General features: G+C 33.4%; 1 protein-coding gene and 2 non-coding genes across 3 annotated transcripts; all 3 read left to right on the forward strand.

Annotated features, from left to right (window-relative positions):
* Nucleotides 1-3325: 3325 nt before the first annotated feature.
* On the forward strand, nucleotides 3326-18858 carry LOC134270325 (glutamate receptor ionotropic, kainate 3-like). Its single transcript, XM_062752545.1, has 11 exons — nucleotides 3326-3761; nucleotides 7668-7790; nucleotides 7994-8242; nucleotides 8865-9049; nucleotides 9157-9210; nucleotides 10861-11067; nucleotides 11171-11275; nucleotides 11369-11512; nucleotides 11677-11757; nucleotides 17039-17859; nucleotides 18224-18858. The coding sequence occupies exons 1-11, from the start codon at nucleotides 3683-3685 to the stop codon at nucleotides 18423-18425; spliced, it is 2250 nt and encodes a 749-aa protein (XP_062608529.1). The 5' UTR covers nucleotides 3326-3682; the 3' UTR covers nucleotides 18426-18858.
* Trnaq-uug (transfer RNA glutamine (anticodon UUG)) lies at nucleotides 15478-15549 on the forward strand. The gene has a single exon. It is a non-coding gene; the product is annotated as a tRNA-Gln (tRNA).
* Trnaq-uug (transfer RNA glutamine (anticodon UUG)) lies at nucleotides 16425-16496 on the forward strand. Its single transcript has one exon. It is a non-coding gene; the product is annotated as a tRNA-Gln (tRNA).
* Nucleotides 18859-20207: the final 1349 nt, after the last annotated feature.

Consider the following 20207-nt stretch of genomic DNA (forward strand, 5'->3'; position numbering starts at 1 on the left):
ATTTTCAATGGATAAGTTGACCCAGAATTGTTAAAGGTTATATAGAACGTGTTCATACGTAAATGATTAAAATATCGATGAAACTCGCGAAAATAATATTTGTTTGTCAGTTATAATTCTTGATGTGAAAATATTATCTGAGATGATGAATCAACAATGTCAACAAAAATCAACCCACTGCTTGGAGATGATGATCGATGAATAGGGAATTTTATTGTACATTTGTATATACCATTCATGTTTTTATATTTAGCTCTTTTGTGCACGTATTACAGAAATCGGTTAACATGTGCATTCTGATTATTTAATTGCATGGTCTATGTAATGATAATAATCGACCACATGTGAAACCATGCATGTTGATGATTCTTTTCAAAGTTATCTTAATTTGATATATTCTTAACATTGCATAATAAACACCAGGAAAATGTCGAAATATTTTATTTGGAAAAGTGCATTTGATATATGAAAACAAACTTAAATGTTGTCGGAGAATTGAAATTTTCATATTAATCATAAATAATAGAACTTTAAAAATTAGTGTGCATATACCCCCGGTAATTTCCGGCAGAACTTACATAGGATAATTTAAGATGACAATCGTCCATCTTTCAAGAATTTCAGACCCCCCCCCCCCCCCCCCCCCCAAAATGCAAATTTTGTCCGATACTCGTCACTCAGGTCCATTGAGCAGGAGGAACCTTTTTCGTGCCAGCGTCTACTGCGACATAGGACCTCGCTTTATATGGTCTCATCCGAAGGACCGGTCTCCACGTCCCGCAGTAGAATTCAAACCCGCGACATAAGTATCAACTCCTTACTTCCCGACTCTAGAGCAGACGCTCTATAACCATTAAGCCATGCGGGCGACTTGGCGCACAAGTACACAAGTAAAGTATATCAGTAAGAAGTGGCCGGTATACATGTAAACTATACCAAGGGTTATAAATTTATATATTTATTGACAAAATTTATGAAAGATTTTGTTTATTTAATGAGTTTCTATATGATTATTTTTTTTAAATGCTGTCTTTTGAATACCTGGTTCTATTCAGTGAAAGATGGTTATGGTTCACGAAGCGGCCTTTTTAGCTCACCTAAGCCAAAGGCTCAAGTGAGCTTAAAATTTTGATCGAAATTTGTCTGTCGTTGTTGTCGTAAACTTTTCACATTTTCATCTACTTTTCAAGAACTACTGGGCCAATTTCATTTTAACCAAACTTGGCATAGAGTAACCTTGGGATAGGATTCAAGTTTTTTTCCAGTTCCAAATGAATGGCCACAGCCTCTTCCAAGGGGAGATAATTCCAAATTAGAAAAATTAATGGCATCTTCTACTGTAAATCACTTTTTATTCGCGAGAACTTTATTTTCGCGTAATTACGCGAGACAGTGTGCTCGCGAATATTTAATTCTCGCGTAAAATAGTATTCCTTAAGATTATATTGAGCATTAACCACAATTCGCGAAAATTTTGTCTCGCTAATCAAGAGTCAATGGCTATCTCGCGAAAATAAAGTGTCGCGAAAATTAGGGATCTACAGTATTTAAAATCTTCTTCTTAAGAACCACTGGGCCAATTTTTGAAAAGTAGGTCAAACTTTAATGTTACGGGGTCAAAAGTCATAGCGTATTTAGAAATGTGTTTTCACATGTAATACACATGTGTAATATGAAAGCCCTTTCTCTTCTTCATTTAAAGATAAGACCAAGTTACAGTTTTTGAGACAGACCGACAGACATACAGAATGGCAGATGAATGAATTTAACGTCCCCTCGCTTTCGCGAAAGTTGCAAACACACGTGGGTTTCGTGTCCAGTGCAACTTTTCTACTCCATTATGAATGCACATACCAGAAGATCTACAATGTCAGCTTTTTTCTTTCTTTTTTCCTATAGTATGTCCTCGTAATCGAAGATTCTAGGGTACATAGTTTTCGCCCTGTCTGTCGCCTGTCTGTCTGTCTTTCTATTTGTCGGTTTGTCCGTAAAAACTTTTATCTTGTCCAAAACTTTTGAATGGGTAAAGCCATGGCTTTCATATTTCACAGGTGTATTTCTTGTGACAAGACCTTTCTTTTGGTACCACCAAAATTGACCTCTTGACCTTGATCTTTGAGATTGACCCAATTTTACCTAAAAATTCCGAACTTTAACCATAACCTTAACTTTTGAACAGTTGGTTATGGGGCATTATACTTCAAATGTTTATTCATGTGATAAGACTTTCCATTGGGTATGAAAATATTTGAGATTTTGACCTTGAACCTTAGAGTTTGGCCCACTTTTTAAAAACTTGAACCTTGGCCATAACTTTTGAACTGTGAGTATAAGGGCTTTCATTTTAAAGGTGTATCCCATGTAACAAGACAGTCCTTTGCATGTTCCAATTTTGACCTAGTGACTTTGACCTTAGAGTTTGACTCACTTACAAAAAAAAAAACTGAATGTACTTCATCCTATGATGTTTATTTCCTCGAAATAAATAAAAAAAATAAAATTTTACGGACCAGACACTGTTAGACATCTCAATTTTGTAAGCTTCTTGCAATATGTGAGATGCTTGGAGATTATTTTGAAAAAAAAGCATAGAATAGGAAGCGATTAGTTCCAAAGGCTTTGACCCAGTCAGTTTTGTAAGAAAAATTAATCCTAACTCTGTCCTAACTAATACTCATTTTATTTTGACGCTTGAAAATTCCCTGCATCACTACATATCTTGAAATAGAACGATTTGTAGGTGAGATTTCAAATATCGCGTTTTAAATCTGTCACAGAGTCGTGGAATAAATGTTTTAATTTCCGGAAGGTTATCTCCACTTCTAAGTTTGATGCCTCATGTTTTAAAGAGTTTAGAAAAATCCGGATATTTTTTTCTTTCAATTTTTCCCAATCAATGGGACTTCTCAAGTTCTAATGGCAATTTAAATGAATGTTTTTGTAAAATGAGAATAATTCAATAAGTAAACAATTTGCGTTTTGTATGATTGTGCGATTCACATGCTTTCCTCCGAGACCAGTGACAGCTCCAAAACTAATTGCAGCTATGCACAACATTGGAATTCCATTCCATTTATGGCAATGACGATTATTAAGTATTGACTCATGATTAGTAAGTACCTCAAACAAATTGTTCACAAAAGTGGGAATTGTCCACAAGGAAATCTTTGAAACAGCACAGTAAAAGTTTTTTTTTTTTGCCTTGAAAGAAGCTTCAAATGCCAAATCATTTACAAGCTAAGTTATGCAATGCGTATCTAATCATTTTTTTTTTATTTAGGGTCGAATTTTTTTAAACAAGTAATGTTTAGAAATCAAACAAAACCACGTTGCCATCATATAACTAAATCATTTATAACTACGGGGAACACCCCCAAGGAATAGGGGCATCCATCCAAACTTTCATGCCTCACTTTTTTCTAATTCATAAAGCTACAGGAAGTTATAACTGAATCGACTCACTAGTGATCGATGTCTGGACTCTGGGCAAATTAAAGCTCACCTGATGCATTTAGAACAATAGTGTTCTGGTGGGTCGTCAATACATCATCAACAGAGAAATTTACATAGCGTGGCGGCACTTGTCCCGACTGACGCCTTGGTACGTTACCTAAATCACGAGGGATTACGACTGAGAACTAGACATCCCGAATTGAATACAGGCAATCGGAGTTTTCCAAACATGTGGAATATCGCTGCTCTTTTGTTTTTCAATGGAGTTCTGGGATTGAGTACCAAGGCTAACGAAAGTACCAAAGTTGGTGAGTACAATTAAAAGTCAGGATTTTTGCTTGCACGAAAAAAAAATATTTGAAAAATTATATCAATATTCATTCTTTCTACTTTTCAACGGAGTCAAAATATTTTTCAAGTCGATGTTGATAAGACCCCGATTCATTCAATTTTTGTGTACAAATCTACGTCTAATTTCAACAGGTTGTCTTCAGATTTTAGAATATATTTATATCAATTTAGAGTGTAATCTTTTAGATTTATCTTAATACTTTGTGCAGTAAATGTGTAGACTTATCTTAAAACTGGCGTTGCTGCACACCACTTCAACAAATTACATCATAATACACGATTACGGTGTACTTCTGAAATTCTTAACAACATGAAAGAAACGCGCGATTACCCTTGATATCTGTATGGTGAGTAGGTTTCAGTAGGTCACGTTATAATCTCGGCGGGGATTCGGGGCGGGATTATGGGGATTGGATTTTGGAAAAGTGGGCAAAATAATGACTTCCTCATGGAAAGAAACTGCAAATATCTGGAGCTTATATCATTAATAACATATAATTAATTTGAGTATAGACTGCTGGGCAGGGAAAATTAGAAAAAGTGAATACCTTTGATGCTTTAATGAGGAGATGTACCTAATTTACCTGCTGATTATTTTATGTAAGACTTTTGAACTCTGTGGACAGAATGTTGCCTAAGACGTTGAATTCCAAGCAAACATATTCTGGATGAAAAATTTATGAATTGTAAATGTAAAAATAAGCATTAAGCATCGGGAAAGAATGCAAACTATAATAGATCGTTTATTGTGATTTAGAATTAATATTTACAAGCAATAAAAGTACTTATATAATATAAATAAAATATAAAGTCAGCATGTTTTATATTTCGATGGATAAAGCATTTTATAATTCCTCCACTCGTGTTCTATTCAAAGAGAGCATGTAAGTTGAAAGTCTAGAATCAGAAGAAATATGCATAATATAATAATAAGGAATGGCATATCGGTCTAGCATCTCGTGTGGTAGTTCCTTGATACACCGAACCATGGACTATAGACTCTTGATTCTTTACAGAATATTAATGTAATATAGAAGACACAAAAATTTACAGTATGATCCATTGTTTTACTCAGAAATCATGACAGACTACTATTAAAACCCCAGACGGAGATGGGGAAACAAAAGAAAATTATTAGAGGATATTAATTGATATTATTAATTTTTTTTTTTGACAGCATATTCTGTTTTCTCTATTTTGACATTGCATGTCCAAACTTTAGAGTGTGTTTTAATATGATAATAATCTAAATTTTAGCTATGTTCATTATTATTTTCATATTTCATAACCATGATTTCACAAAGAGAAGTTGAATGATCGCCATCACCTCTCCTGCAAAATCTATTTTATGTTTACGCGTCACTATTTATTCCCCGGGGTATCAGTTTGTTATTTTCATTTTTTTTTCGTTTTTTTTATGCTTCAGAACCACGTCATGATTGTTTGTACTTCATGGGACAATGCCTTTACAATAAAGTAAACAGTGTATGAAACACTCAATCTAGGCACCATTGTCACTGGATATTGTGTATTTTATTGAACTAGACCGTGGAATTTAAACTAAAGATGATAGTGAGAGGTTTGTCTACCACGAAATCGTCTTTTCCACTTACTATATAACTAATATGATTTTAAAAACAACACAAACAAATCAAACAAACAAACCAATACCAAAAACATCCCACCCCCATCCCAAGAAAAAAAACCCCAGACATTGGTCAACTAAAGAGAAGAGAAAATTATTTCTATTCAAAGATACATGTTCATCACAAATTCGATAGGGAAATAGAATCATGCGTGTTTTTCAGTAAACGATAAAACTTCTAAGTTATTAACAAAAATATTGGAGCAGATTCGTTTTTTTCCAGGAAGTTGTCTGAGATAAGACTCCTTACAAACAAACTTTAAATTTACATTTTTGAAAATTAAACGGTTACATACGAGTACTAGATGTTTTGTATGTGCGTCCTAAACGAAAAGTTACAAAAAAGAAAAAAAAAATATGTATATATTTCTGGGATGCTTGCTTCGTTTTGAAATTCGTGATAAAAGGATGCTCACTGCAGTTGCAATTGGTTCGAAGGTTTCGTCGACAGTGGATAGCGTAAGCACATGCTTTGTAATGCCATATCGCACAGCGAGATTAGCGTGTGGAGATACATACTAATTATTGATACTGCTAAATGTCTGCTTAATCTGAAATGACAATCTATAGAATACTTGATACCAGGATTTCCCTTGGTGTGTTAATCTGAATTCAAAGAGAATTTCTAATAAGTATATGTAGATTTACGTCCAATAACCACAATCTTGGAAATATGACACAGAATTTTTAGATTGGTATTATAAAAGATGGTGAAGAGTTTATATACATTACTCTCTTTCAACTTTTGTCTTTGACTTTAATTCTTAAGCAGCATTTAGCGATTTTTCATACATAAGAAATGGTATGATATTGTTATCAACTGAACAATTAAGCTGAATTTGTTTCTGTGTAATTTGTTGTTCAATTAAAAGTACAGATTTCCCAAAAATAAAGCTACGTTTTGTGTGCGCATATGTCCTCTTATTTAGTGAGAAAAAAAAGCCATGAAAAGCATCTGTTGTCGGATACATGGCCATGTTAGGATTTAAATGGATGTGTCAAGTTATATATCACGTTAAATGCATTCCCTGTAGCATCGTTCCACATGGTTATTATCCTCCTTGCGTCAGAAATACCAATCTTTTCCCAGTGGAGTAATTTTCATACCCACCGAAATGTGAAGAATCATTGCGAAATACAACCCCACTATTAAAACTCATGTAATCCAGCATTTTAGCCTATCAGACTAAAAATGAAAGAAGACTTAAATACAACGCAGCCCCAGGAACTTGAATTATTTAAAAGAAATTTGACAAACCTTCCAACATTATGATTTTTAGTATGTAATAAAAACTTGATATTGTAGCAATAAAATATAAAAGTATTCAATTCGGTGGAATATGAGATAGCAATACTAGTATTCCTTTGAATTGTATATTTAATGTTGTAAAATTTTTTACTTCAGTTTTATTGAGCTTTAGAATATCTTTTTCGAAAGAAAATTTGGAGAAACATACCGAAAAGTACATATTTATACTCTGGGAGAAAATCTATTATGGTATCAAGTTTCAGATTTTATTTTTTCAGATTGTATGAATTCCGTTTCCGTTCCAAAAAAAGAAAGACTTTCAAGCTTCCAAACGGTACTCAGTGGTTTTCCAATGTTACCGTTTCAAAAACTTTGTCTGCGAACAGCCATGTTTGTGGTTGTACTAATATATGACATTAAGGAAAAATACGTCTTCCTGGAATTCTACACACCTGTCGTGTTATATATTTATTTTATTTTCTAGATTTATAAATCACATTGACAGTTGATCAAATCATTGTTAAGAGATGTTCTTTGCAGGCCTATTTTCCAGTACGTACTTTCATATGAACCCACCGTCAATTGGTTGTCAGTTGGCGAAAGTTTTGAGATTCCAAAACTAAAGAGGTTACATGTATTCGGAACCACTGAAAAGAAACTGAATTTACACATTTGTAAATACTGAAAAGAAAACTGAATTTACAAATTTGTAGCCATCGAAAATAAATGAAGTTACCAAATAAGCTGTATTTTTTTTTTTTTTTTGATAAACGGATTCTTGCTTTACCCGGAGGAATTCATATACTGAAATGCTGGAAAATTGCTACCAAAACGTGTCGTTGCATATTGGAGGTTTAAAATATGTTTTACATCCCTTGTCTTTCAAACTTTTCCTTTCTACATAGCTTACCCATGATTTATTTATTTTGGAGAAAAGCTATCCATGCAGCTCTTTTTCTTTTTTACTAGCGGTTATACCAGAATTGTGGCAGTATCTACCAAAAGTTTTCTCAAGACTTCAGGAGAATTCCATACAGTTTACAAATCTAACAACGGATTCATCTGAAACACAGTACGACGCAATCGATAGAGGTAAAACACGCGGGTCCCATTATAGGGCGCTATTTGTTTAGCTCAATATTGTTGATAGACCCATATAGCAATAAATATGAAAAGTTAATTCAGAAAAGATTCCTTTTTAAAATATAAATGAGCTCTAATTACACTTTGTGTATGTTTGCAAACGAATATAACGTCCTTTTGTAGAAAAAAGTGATTTTTTTTAACCTTTTTAGTGCAAACTTACTTAAATGAAAGCCAGACGGACGTTATCATTGGGCCATGCAGCAAAACAGTCAAAATTGCAGCGGAGGAATTGGATATTCCATATTTGTGCACAACCTCTGATCCAGCACCGGAAGTTCGTACCTTCGAAATACTTCCGGTTCTTACTGATTTCATAGAGGCAATGCATAAACTTGTATACAGCCGATTACGGAAGGAAACTAATGAATTAAAAGCTATTATCTATGATGGAAACCAAGGTATGTCGGATCGACATGAAAAGGGAAGTCGAAAATTTAGCATTCTGAACATAAATTAAGACTGTAAACAGAAAAATCTTTAACAGAATTAAAATGTATTGTCAGTATTTTATTCCGAGAGAATTTAAATTTTTCATGTATATATAGAAGTATCAATTAATTAAGCAAGCAAAATTGATTTTTGTACGACCAACTTTGTAATTTTTATCAACTTTTGGATAAATGACTGATTACCTATGTTTAAAATGAAGTCGATCAACATAATTTTCATTTTTATTTTGCAACTATAGGTTATAAAATTAAACAAAAGCATTTTGCATTAAGTATGTAGCTAGAGACAAGAAATATTTTGGCTGGACCGGGAATTGAACCCATGACCCCTGCATCACAAAGACAGGAACTCTATCACCAATAAAACTATAACCGACATTATTGCCCAAAACTGTTGCAAATGTACAGGGGGTCCTTATAAAGGTTACCTTTTTCAGAAGGCCGAATGAATGGCAATAAATATACGCTACCTTCATTAACCATTCTTTACCCTCTCCCGGAAAGACTGAAAACGAATCCCATTAGAAATAAATAATTCATCATTGTCATTGGCCTATTCTTTATATTGCAGGTTTCCATTTTGATGACAATTTGCTAAACGACCGCTTGACCTCTAGAGTTTGGGTTATGGAAGACGGAAACATAGACAGAAAAAGAAAGGTCATGACACATTCCTTGATGCTCATGCGCAAACAACTTATCCGGGAAATCCTCGTTCTTTGTGATCCGGAAACTGTGAAACTACTGTTAGAAACGGTAACGGTCTTTCATTACCAGCCCATGGCAATTTGATAAATTTGTAACTGAGGATCAGTATCAAAGTATTCAAAATATATATTCATGCATATATTTTATCCTTTCAGGCTTGGGAACTAGCTATGATGAGTCTGCCATTTAAATGGTATTTTTACGATCCTGTAAGTTTTCACTAGTAAAGATATATCTAATATACACCCAAAGTTGATGTTATACCGAAATAAAAACTGAAGGGAAACTTCTGACCTTATTAGGACAATCTAAGGTTAAGTTATCCACGTTTTTATAATAAAGTATACAGTGTATAGACATTCCCCTTCCTTCAAGGAACCTGGGATCTGTTTTGAAAGGAAATACATTTAAAGGATTGCATGATTTAAGAGCCATCAAATATAATATACATGTATGTACCTTGTATATCAGTGTTGTTTATGCATTAGTACAAGTAGAGCTTTTTCAAAAAGCTTACCGTCTTTAGCAACAACCTTAAACAGTAAACTGATCTACACCTATAGCTATCAGGCCGTATAATTCTTTTGAATTTCTTGAGATTTTGTATTGCTCCATTAGCTTTTTACTGGCATTAGCCCAACCACGATTGTTGCTCGGTCATCTCCGTAAACTTTGACCGAGAGCTTTTGGCAAACCTCGGCTGATTCTGTTACCCAATCTCTCACCAGACGGCGTTTTACGCTCATCGCTCCAACACCTCTGTTATCGTCTAAATTACAAGAATCTTGTAAAACGAAAATAAATTATGGATTCCCACCAAGTTGGTAATTTTTTTAAATGAAATTAGAAATATCAATCTGTAGCACTTCTTTTGTTTTTTTTTCAAAATTTGGATATATATTAAAATAATTTCAATATATACGGAACTATTTTGTTTGGAATTTTTACACACATTTTCATTTTGAAACCAAAGAGACAGAGTTAGAAAATATTTACCACCAGAGAGCTTAAAACACGTAAAATCATTGGCAAAACATACAAAACAATCAATGTTTATACAATTTTTGTTGACATTTACTTATATTTGGCAATCCGAACTACTTTTTAGACGACAACAGAGGTGTAAGCGGAGCGCGCCCTCTGGTGAGAGATTGTCTGTTACCTTCTTCAAACAAGAAAGGGAAAAAGAATAATAAAATATTTTAAAGCCTGCAAGGAATAAAAATCTAATCTATTTACAATGAAATTAAAAAGACCTTTTAAGTTATTGCTATAAAAAATATCATGTTATTAAGAATTTAATTACCGCTGATTTTGTTGTTCGTTTTGTCAATTTTTTTTAAGATTGAAAATCTTGCAAAATTGTTAAGTCGTACGAAAATTAGATCATCAGAGTTATCTCCCTTGCCTTGAACAGCATTTCAACCAATGAAATAATTGAAAATTTTCTCATCATGCAATTTCCACCAATCACAAAAGAGAGGAAGTGCATAGTCCGAAGACTGTAAAAAACTTCAACTATATAATACCGTCTTCCAAGGAAGACGGTAATTAACCGAAATTTGAAATTTGAACTTAAGGATAAAATATTGCATGTAGGTCTTTCAAAAGCTAGGACTTCCATATCTGCTTTCAATTTGCTTGCTCCAAATATAAAACTTGGTCATAAGTACTGTAATGAGGTCAAGGAAAGTCGAACTCCATGTACCAGTTAGAGTTTAATCTCGTATACTGAGTCATCCTAATATATATGTAAATGTTTTAGTTTTTTGAAGTTTTGCATTCGGGTTAGATCTATATAGATTTCCAAAAAAAAAAATTTGTAATCTAAACACATTGATAGTTTCTTGTCTTTTCAGGCATTCCAGCTGCGTGAAATACTAGAAAATCTGCCTCGATCTGCAAATAGCTTTACAGTATTTACACTCATGCCAAGTTACGAACATGGACGAAATCTCGACCTTAACACTATTCTGACATATGACGCCATGTCTGTAATATCAAAGATCTCCAGTAATTCAACTTCCGGTGAAAAGAGACAGATGTTCCTCTCTGCTCTAGAAAAAGTAATCACAAAATATATGTTGTATAAAAATTAATACACGAATCTATTATTTTATGACTATGAAATTATGATATTTTTTTTTTCCTTTTTTGACGTTTGACTAGAAATCATTTCGAGGCTTGACCGGAAATATCCGTTTTGGCACAAATCATCGTCGAGTAAACTACAGCATCAATATCTTCCACTTTAACGGAACAAAACATTTCAAGGTAACATCTTTGTTTTTTGCCATATTTTTCATGCAACGTAATTTTTTAAAATATGACACGAATTTCTTAAAAGTATGTCATTTTACACGTCAGCTAGGTTCTTGGTGGGCTGGGGACTCGCCCGAATTGAGGGTCATTGAGTTGGAGAATACGTCAGAAGTGCAGCACTGGAGAAACAGAAACCAAACCTTTACATTTCCCTTGAGAGGAAGAACCATAAAAGTCGTCACCATTATTGTAAGTCCTACCTTTGCACAGTTTGGACCAAAAACATGTAAAATGCATAAAATGCAACAAGAGACTCACATGAATCACATATTGGTACTGGTATATTAAAAAAAAACAACCTTATTGTATAATAGTGTTTTTTCACATTAAATATCGGTATTTGTCTCTTGCAGGAAGAACCCTTTGTAATGTTCAAGAAAGGACACGAGAATAGGACTGGGAATGATAGATTTGAGGGTTACTGTGTGGACTTGTTATATTTTCAGAAATTTGGAACGAAATTTTAAAATGTTATTCTGATAACTTGTTTAACTGGTGATTCAGATATCCGGATGCTTCACATATCCGGACAAATTGACTGGGAACCAAAGCGTCCGGATAAATGAGGGTCCACTGAATCGGTATTTGTCTCTTGCAGGAAGAACCCTTTGTAATGTTCAAGAAAGGACACGAGAATAGGACTGGGAATGAAATATTACAAAGGGTTACTGTGTAAAGTTTTATATAAGCTTTTAGAAATTCTAAAAAGGATTTTAATTTTGAGCTTTTTTATAATCTGAAAGTCCATGATAACAATGTAAATTTCATCATATTTAACCTCACCGGGACTCAAAATCAGTTCGCTATATGTAAATGTTATGGGAGAGGTTATCGTAAAATTTGGCAAAGAATTGGTAAGAATTATCCATCTTATTTTTTTATTACTACTTGGTCAACAGTTACTATTTTAAGGAATCAACCGCTCTTAATGTTTATTTTGCTATTTGATTTATTGGTATTAATTTGAAGTACAATACATATACTGGATTCCAAAAAACTCCATAAAATCCTTACTAACACAGATACATGTACATAGCAGGATCCAGTTAATGTTCTACCAAGCCACTTTCTTTACTCCTCACTCAAATATTAACACTAGTGAAAAGGAGAAACTTCGGGATTTAAAGTATTGATTTAAATCAGACGTGGATACTTAAAAACCTGGAGGAACTTTAAGAATATTTTATAAATCACAAGATTTCACCAAAATCAACAGCTTTAAACATACGACTTTTCAACTTTATACACAATCATTCCCCACGATTAATTAGAGTCCAGGCTTTTTGATATCACTGACAGCTTTTTTCCAATAAAAAAGGAACTCGTAAATTTACTTACATGTACATATACCTTGTCATTGGTCATTTGCAAAATTATTTTGTTAAAAGACATTCTGATTGTACACACAAGTACTCTAAAGTTGACAACAAAAAGATGCTTGAGTTCTGATTGACAATATCTATGTGGTCTTTGGAGACCAGGTATTCCAACAATCTATTAAAATTCCCATGGGTACCAGTTGCACTCCGTTATTAGCAGACCTATTTTTGTATTCATATGAAGCAGAATTTGTGCAACATCTTATGCGTGAAAAGAAGAAAACACTTCATGTGGCCTTCAACTCGACGTTTAGATACATCGACGACGTATTGTCAATTAACAATGGCAATTTCCATTCTTGTGTCGATACGATATATCCTGGTGAGCTTGGGATAAAAGATACCACAGAGTCTGACACATCTGTTTCATATTTAAATATTTTACTTGAAAAAGACGTTAATGGTAATCTAACAATCAAGCTCTATGATAAACCTGATGACTTTAACTTTCTAACGTCAACTTCCCTTACTTATGCAGCAGTATACCTTCATCACCTGCATACGGAGTTTATATAAATTATCTCAGTTGATTCGATATACAAGAGCATGCTCTACGTATGAACAATTTCTAAAACGAGGTAAATTATTTACAAACAAGTTGATGAAACAAGAATATCAACAGTCTCGTTTAAAGTCATCATTTCGTAAGTTCTATGGTCGATACAATAGCCTTGTCAGCAAATACAATTTATCTCGGAATGATATGCTGACTGACGTTTTTTATGCGAATTGTTAGTCCATTATTTACACTGAATTGACGACGGATTTTCCCCGTTATTTTCCAATCACGACTGGTCAGCACTGGATGTTCGCTCCTCCATGGCACGTGCTCCCACCTCCGATTTTTTTTTTTGAGGTCGTGTTTGTTTTGCTCCTGTTTTGTATTGTTTTATGGGCTTTTGATCTTGAATACTGTTCGTTATCTTCATATGTGTCATATTAATTTTTTTACCAGAATAAAAGAAAAACTTTCAAACTTTTGACTTCTCGTCATTTTATACATTCCCCCCAAGAAATGAATTCCAGACTGGTCATTCATCAAAACTCTGTTCCAAAATCTATTGTTTAAAAAAAATATGATTGTACACAAAAGTACTCTCGAGTGGATTTTAGAAAGATACTTCATTTTTTTGATTGTCAATATTTAAGTAGTTTTTAGAGATCAAGTCTTCCGACAATGTATTGGAATAGGTACCAATTGCACTTTGTTATAAGCAGACCGATTTTTTTCATATGAAGCAATATATATTTAAAATCTTCTACATGAGAAGAGAAAAACACTTGCTGTGTCATTCAACTCAATAATTCGATATATCAACGACGTATTATTATTTGAATTAAGTATCATAGTTACTTCCATTCATATGTCGTTTCGATATACATCAGAATCTAACACATCTGTTTCATATTTGAATACACATGTATTTTACTAGAAAAACAACATAACAACAAAGCTTTCGTGATGACTTCAACTATTCCCTTAGTACTTGTATAGCAATATACGCGTATCACCTGCAGAAGGGGTTAATGTCTCTCAGCTGATTTGATACACAAGAGCATGCATTCCCAATTTCTAAAATGAGGCAAGCAACTGACAAACGAAGTGATGAAACAAATATATCAATAGTCTTGATTGAAGTCATCATTTCGCAAGTTTTGTGGTCGATACAATGACCTTGTCAACAAATATTACCTTTCATCAAGTCAAAGGCTGACTGAGTTTTTCACACTGTCAGGCCATTATTTACACACTGAATTGTCTACGGGTTTTCCATTTTGTCGATCATGACAAGGAGCACACGGCGGATGTGACTGGTCGGCAGGGGATGCTCACTCCTCCAAGACCCCTGATCCCACCTCTGATGTTTTTAGAGGTCCATGTTTACCTTGCTCCATGGCACCTGATCCCACCTCTGATGTCTTTAGAGGTCCATGTTTACCCTGCTCCCAATTTGAATTGTTTACTTTGACTTCAAGCTTTAATGAACTTCACCCATCTCCATATTTCATTACACAGAAAAATCCAAACAGTTTCTAGCTTTATGAAATTTGTTTATAAAACACATTAATTCACGACTTAAAATAGCACACACACCCTCCCCACACCCCTAAAAAAGGAAAAGGAACCAAAAGAAAGGAAGAAGGAGAAAATGAAAACGAGAAAACACACACACACCGAAATAAAAATTGTAATTATTCAGCCTACAATCGTGTTATTCGAATGACAATGACCTAAAGCTACGTTACTAATGTCAACGAAATAAAAAAAGTCTGCTGATAGAAATCTTGTAATGCTGTTCGAAATAGTGATTAATTGGTAATCGTCAAAAACATTATAAAATTACTTTTAAATTACTTAATATGTATATTAAGTTTGTATACCGAGTTTCTGACATTGCATTATTCATAAGTGCTGTGATCGTATTTTGATTTATAATACTCTGGTGTTAAATTCTCTTAATCAGATTACATCATTGTATTTATTTTATGTGTTATTAACTAAAATAAAAGTATGGGTTCAAAGAAAAGATTTTAGACGGGAACATTGTACTTCAAATTGCCTCTTAAACGCCCTATCTCTTAAACATGATATTGTAGTAAAATGTAAAATCAATTAGAGGCAGGTAAAATGACACACGCACGGTAGAGAAAATCTCATGGTTATATTCAATAAATTCAATAATTATATTAATAAAAATTATTCATTTCATGACAGTAATGAAATTTCGTTATTAATGCATCCCCACACTAATAAGTAACAAGAAATGATATGTAGGTCCCATGGTGTAATGGTTAGCACTCTGGACTTTGAATCCAGCGATCCGAGTTCAAATCTCGGTGGGACCTCATAATTTTTTATTTTTTATTTTGATAAAGGTACTGCGATCCTCAGTCAGGATTTACTAATTTTCCCTATTTTATATGATTAACTTTAAAGTTGAAGTTGGAGGAATTATCGTGGATAAAAACACATAACTCAGAGAATTCAGAGACATTTTTGTGAGCATTTTTATTTACTCAATGGTTAATTTTCCGAAAAATTTATCGGAGTACCTTAACATATGTTTATTTGGAAAAGAAGAATAGGCAAGAATCCAGTCATTTAAGTACTATATATAGGTCACTATTGAATAATCTACCTATTGACATTGAATCAATATATTATTTATTTTATCGATACTCTCTAAATATATAATAAAATCATTGTTATCAATTATCCTACCTACCACACCGTTAGATTTGTTTTACTTTGGCATTTTTACATTGTAATATTTTTTCCCTACATGTTCATGATTTTTTTTATATGAAATAAGTATTAAACTGTTTAATCAATGAATTTATAGTTTGTATGTTTATTGCAATTAAACTTCAAATTCGAATATCTAATGAAATTAAGGTGAGAATAATGCTCTTAAAAATACATATATATCTGAATCATATAAATAAACATAAGTTTTTCATGAAATTGGTGAGAGTAAAAGTGAAATATTCTTTTATAAAGTATTACAGAAGGTAGATTAATGTAGATTATAATACACTGCACGTGCAATATACATGTGCATGGTAACATCTCGCTATATTGGTTCACTAATTATCAAAAACAATTAATAGTACGTCTATACACTAGAGTGCACATTTTCTTGATAATGAAATGATAACGAGTGACAGGCAAGGTAGAGAGCGCCAGTAATAACACAAATATAAGATAATATAGTAATATAGGTTCCATGGTGTAATGGTTAGCACTCTGGACTTTGAATCCAGCGATCTGAGTTCAAATCTCGGTGGAACCTAGGATTACTTTTTTTTTTTGAATTAAATTAATGAAGCGTTATATTTCGTTAGTCAAATATTTGAGTCGAAGTTGTTTTTAAAAATCATGTGTATGTTATGTCTGAAAGCTCACTTCTTTGATACCGTTATAATATTTAAAACATGTAAATATTCTCTAAGATCTTTAAAAATGTAAAAAAAAAAATTATCCCTTTTGGTGGGTTCAAGTCCAACCTCGGGATGTGAGAGTGGCTTTTCTGTCGAAGCCGTATATAAGTATAAAGTAAACCAGTGTAAACTTCCAAGTATTTATTATATACATGTATATAAAGTTCTTTTTTCAGAAACATAAGCCGATCAATTTCAAATATAAAAAAATTAACTGAATTAATATATAAATAACATACAAAGTAACAATCATGTAAGAGAAGGAACTTTCAACTTATTTTGCTTTCCAAAATCTGCAAATTTTGAAGTTTTCACGTTTGAAAAATCAATTATTACTTCAAAAATACCATCACTACCTAGAAACTTGGCTGAAGGTTTATTTTTTATTTTCCAGAATGCTACAATGGTTGTGGCGTCATTGAGTGTGAACGCACGACGCGAGGCAGCCATAGATTTCACCAAACCTTTTATGACGAGGTACGTCACGGTGATTATGAAGATTCCAACGACACCGACAAAAATCTTTGAGTTTATATCTCCTTTATCGCAAACGATTTACCTGTGTACTCTGAGTGCGTGTATAGTTGTCGCTTGTAGTTTATATTTCTTTGAAAGAAACAGTATTTACGAAAAACGTGAAAAAGTCACTTTCAAAGAGTGTGTTTGGTATACTTTTGGAACTCTTCTTGAAGGAGGTACAGATGGTACACCGTCAACCACTTCCGGACGTATTCTTATTTATACTTGGTGTTTCTTTGTTTTGATACTTGTTGCGTCCTACACTGCAAACTGGGCGGCATTTTTGACTGTTAAGAAAATTAAAGCACCGGTTAAATCAATCTATGACCTCGCTTTACAAAAGCAGATACAATACGGAACAGTTAAGAGTAGTGCAATACTTTCCTTCTTCGAAACATCTAATGTGGAGACTTTTCGTAAAATTGGAACCGAGTTGGCTAATAACCCAGTAAACATCGTCAACACTTCGTCAGACGGGTACCAGAGAGTGCGTGCAGGAGGATATGGATTTTTCTGGGATTCCACTGTAAATTCATATAAAACTAACAAGGAGTGTCAGCTTACGACTATTGGACCCGAGTTTGCACCACGTGGCTATGGTGTAGGTGTCCCTCCGGGAGCCACTTATTTAGAGGAATTGTCTATTAACATTCTTCGATTAGGAGACAACGGTTTTCTCGACCAATTACAACAAAAGTAAGAATATGTTGCTTTTGTTGGATTTGCATGCAATATCAAAAAAATATTTTTGAAATCCAGAGCCAAAACAATTTTAGTGTTTAAAATATGACATAAATCAAGACCACGTAATGTTTGAATTTATCAATTTCTTTAAAAGTCAAAGGTTATTTAACTTTGAAATTTTAATCAAAGTTCATTTTGTGATCTTCAGACCATATTTGACCATCCACCAAAATAGACAACCTTTTTTCACTGGCAACAATAGAAATATTTTCTCATTTACAATAACAAGATAGATAAACGGACGTACAAACAAAAAGACAAACATGTACATGTATTACAAAAATTAATTCACTTCTTTCATATGACGTCATTACAGATGGTGGGGTGAGCGGAAGTGCCTCAGCGATGACGAAGAGGATGAGAATAACGCCAGGGGTCTACGATTAGAAAACGCTGCCGGACTCTTTTTCGTTCTGGGGGCCGGGGTTGTTTTGTCCGTCTTTGTGTTGTTTGCCCAGAACTTCATCAGGACTATACGACCACAAATCAAAACTGGCAAAAACGACAATGTTACGTAGCTTGTAATGTGATAAGAAAATCGACTTTCATTTCATAAGTACGTAATGGTGCTCGAAATAATTGAAGCTCTCCAAGAGAGTAGTGATGCCAGATAGAGTGATTATAAGATGGGTAAATGGATCAATATTAATTTTGACGGAAGTGCAGTAGATATCATGTAAAGCAGGCCACAGTGATGTCAAAAGTTGTATGGTACATGTATGTTGTCTAATACTGGTTTGTGGAGATGTGTGTATGTCTTTCATTTATTTGTCTGCTGCGAAATAACCATCACTTCTCATTATCCATCCATTATTTGACATTTTGTTGATGGGTCAGTATGACAATTTAATCAGTGCAGTGTTTACATTTGATAAGGATTATGTTATTAGTTTTGTGTACTAGTTATATCGTGTATAGGCAATCGTGACTTTAAATAAAATATAGTTAAAATATTTTATTCTTCATTATACCCCCCGCTTTTTTCATTTTATAAACTTGGATACCATGCTATAATTGTTGTTCAAGATACCATTTTTGCATAATTCTAGCTACATGTAAAAGAACTGTAGTGAGAAGTATTCTGACGGCAATAATAAGATATAGAAGCCCGTGAGATTCCATGATCGCCTGATGATTCAAGAAGATATTAGTAGTGGAGACTTTCCTAATCTAATTTTCATTTATCATATTCCTAGCAGTGAATACATGTAAACAGATTCTGCACTTTTCGATCCATATAACTGATGTCACGTAACTCGTATCAACGACCTGTTTGAAAACATGTATCACTTTAAGAGACAAGTGTGCAAAAATCCACATTAAACGGGGCAGTGTTTTATTTACTTATACGTGTAAAATATATCAAATGTAGTTTGAAAATATTTTAAATCCAATGTTTTGTTTACGAGATACAGTATAGTGCAAATAGTGATGTTGGTTGAATTCAAACATTTAGATAAATCGACGATGTATTATCAATAAAATGTAGTTTATTGTACTTCCAGTCGTATGTCGACTTGATACATGTATATTACACCTATGAAATTTAAATAAAATGGACTACAGAGTCTGACGCACATCTGTTGCAGATTTGGATAGTTTACTCAAAAATGACGTCAGTGGTAATATAAAAACAAAAGTTAACTAGGGCTAATTGTAACGGGAACCGTTACAGATGTTCCCCAAACGCTCCCCAACTCCCTTTTGGTGCCTTATTCCTTTAAGTTTCATTAAATAAGACAAACTCTATGCCTTTTAGACTATAACAATGTTTTCCCATAAGTATATTAAGTATATTCAAATTTATGCATTGCACGCGTGCGCATTTGAATGCATGTGTGTAATGACTATATCATCTTGTCTACACTATTTATATATTTTAATATACTAGAAATTACAGCATTTAATCCAAAAGTATTGACAAATACGTTAAATCTAGTGTATTTGTAATTTTACTCATTTCACGTGCACGCACGTGCATGCATGTGCATGATGACCATATAGGAGTCCCTTATATGTTCTAAATCCCATCCTGTTTGGTTGATAACCAAGGAACTTATAACCATTTAAAGTTTTAATTGCAATATATTTTGAAAATTATTATATCTCAAATTTAGGATATCCTAATGCATGACTATGTTTTAAATATCGAAGCATTTCGTTAAAAAGCAAAAAAAGATATTGAGATTTTTGTTTCAGCCAATCAGAGGGAAGCGCACGTGCATGCATGTGCATGATAACCATACCTTTTTGTAGGAGTCTTTTATGTCTATCTATGCTCTGAATTCCATCCTGTTTGG

The sequence above is a fragment of the Saccostrea cucullata genome, unplaced genomic scaffold (genome assembly GCF_032062105.1).
Source record: "Saccostrea cucullata isolate Sc308-1 unplaced genomic scaffold, CSIRO_AGI_Scuc_v1 ctg203, whole genome shotgun sequence".
In the NCBI taxonomy this organism is placed as follows: domain Eukaryota; kingdom Metazoa; phylum Mollusca; class Bivalvia; order Ostreida; family Ostreidae; genus Saccostrea; species Saccostrea cuccullata.

Excerpts from the sequence above, each read along its gene's own strand:
- LOC134270325 (XM_062752545.1), top strand. The coding sequence starts at position 3,683 with ATGTGGAATATCGCTGCTCTTTTGTTTTTCAATGGAGTTCTGGGATTG. Across the intron at positions 9,050-9,156 it reads TGAAACTACTGTTAGAAACG|GCTTGGGAACTAGCTATGAT; the intron begins GTAACGGTCTTT and ends TTATCCTTTCAG. Across the intron at positions 17,860-18,223 it reads CTCGACCAATTACAACAAAA|ATGGTGGGGTGAGCGGAAGT; the intron begins GTAAGAATATGT and ends ACGTCATTACAG.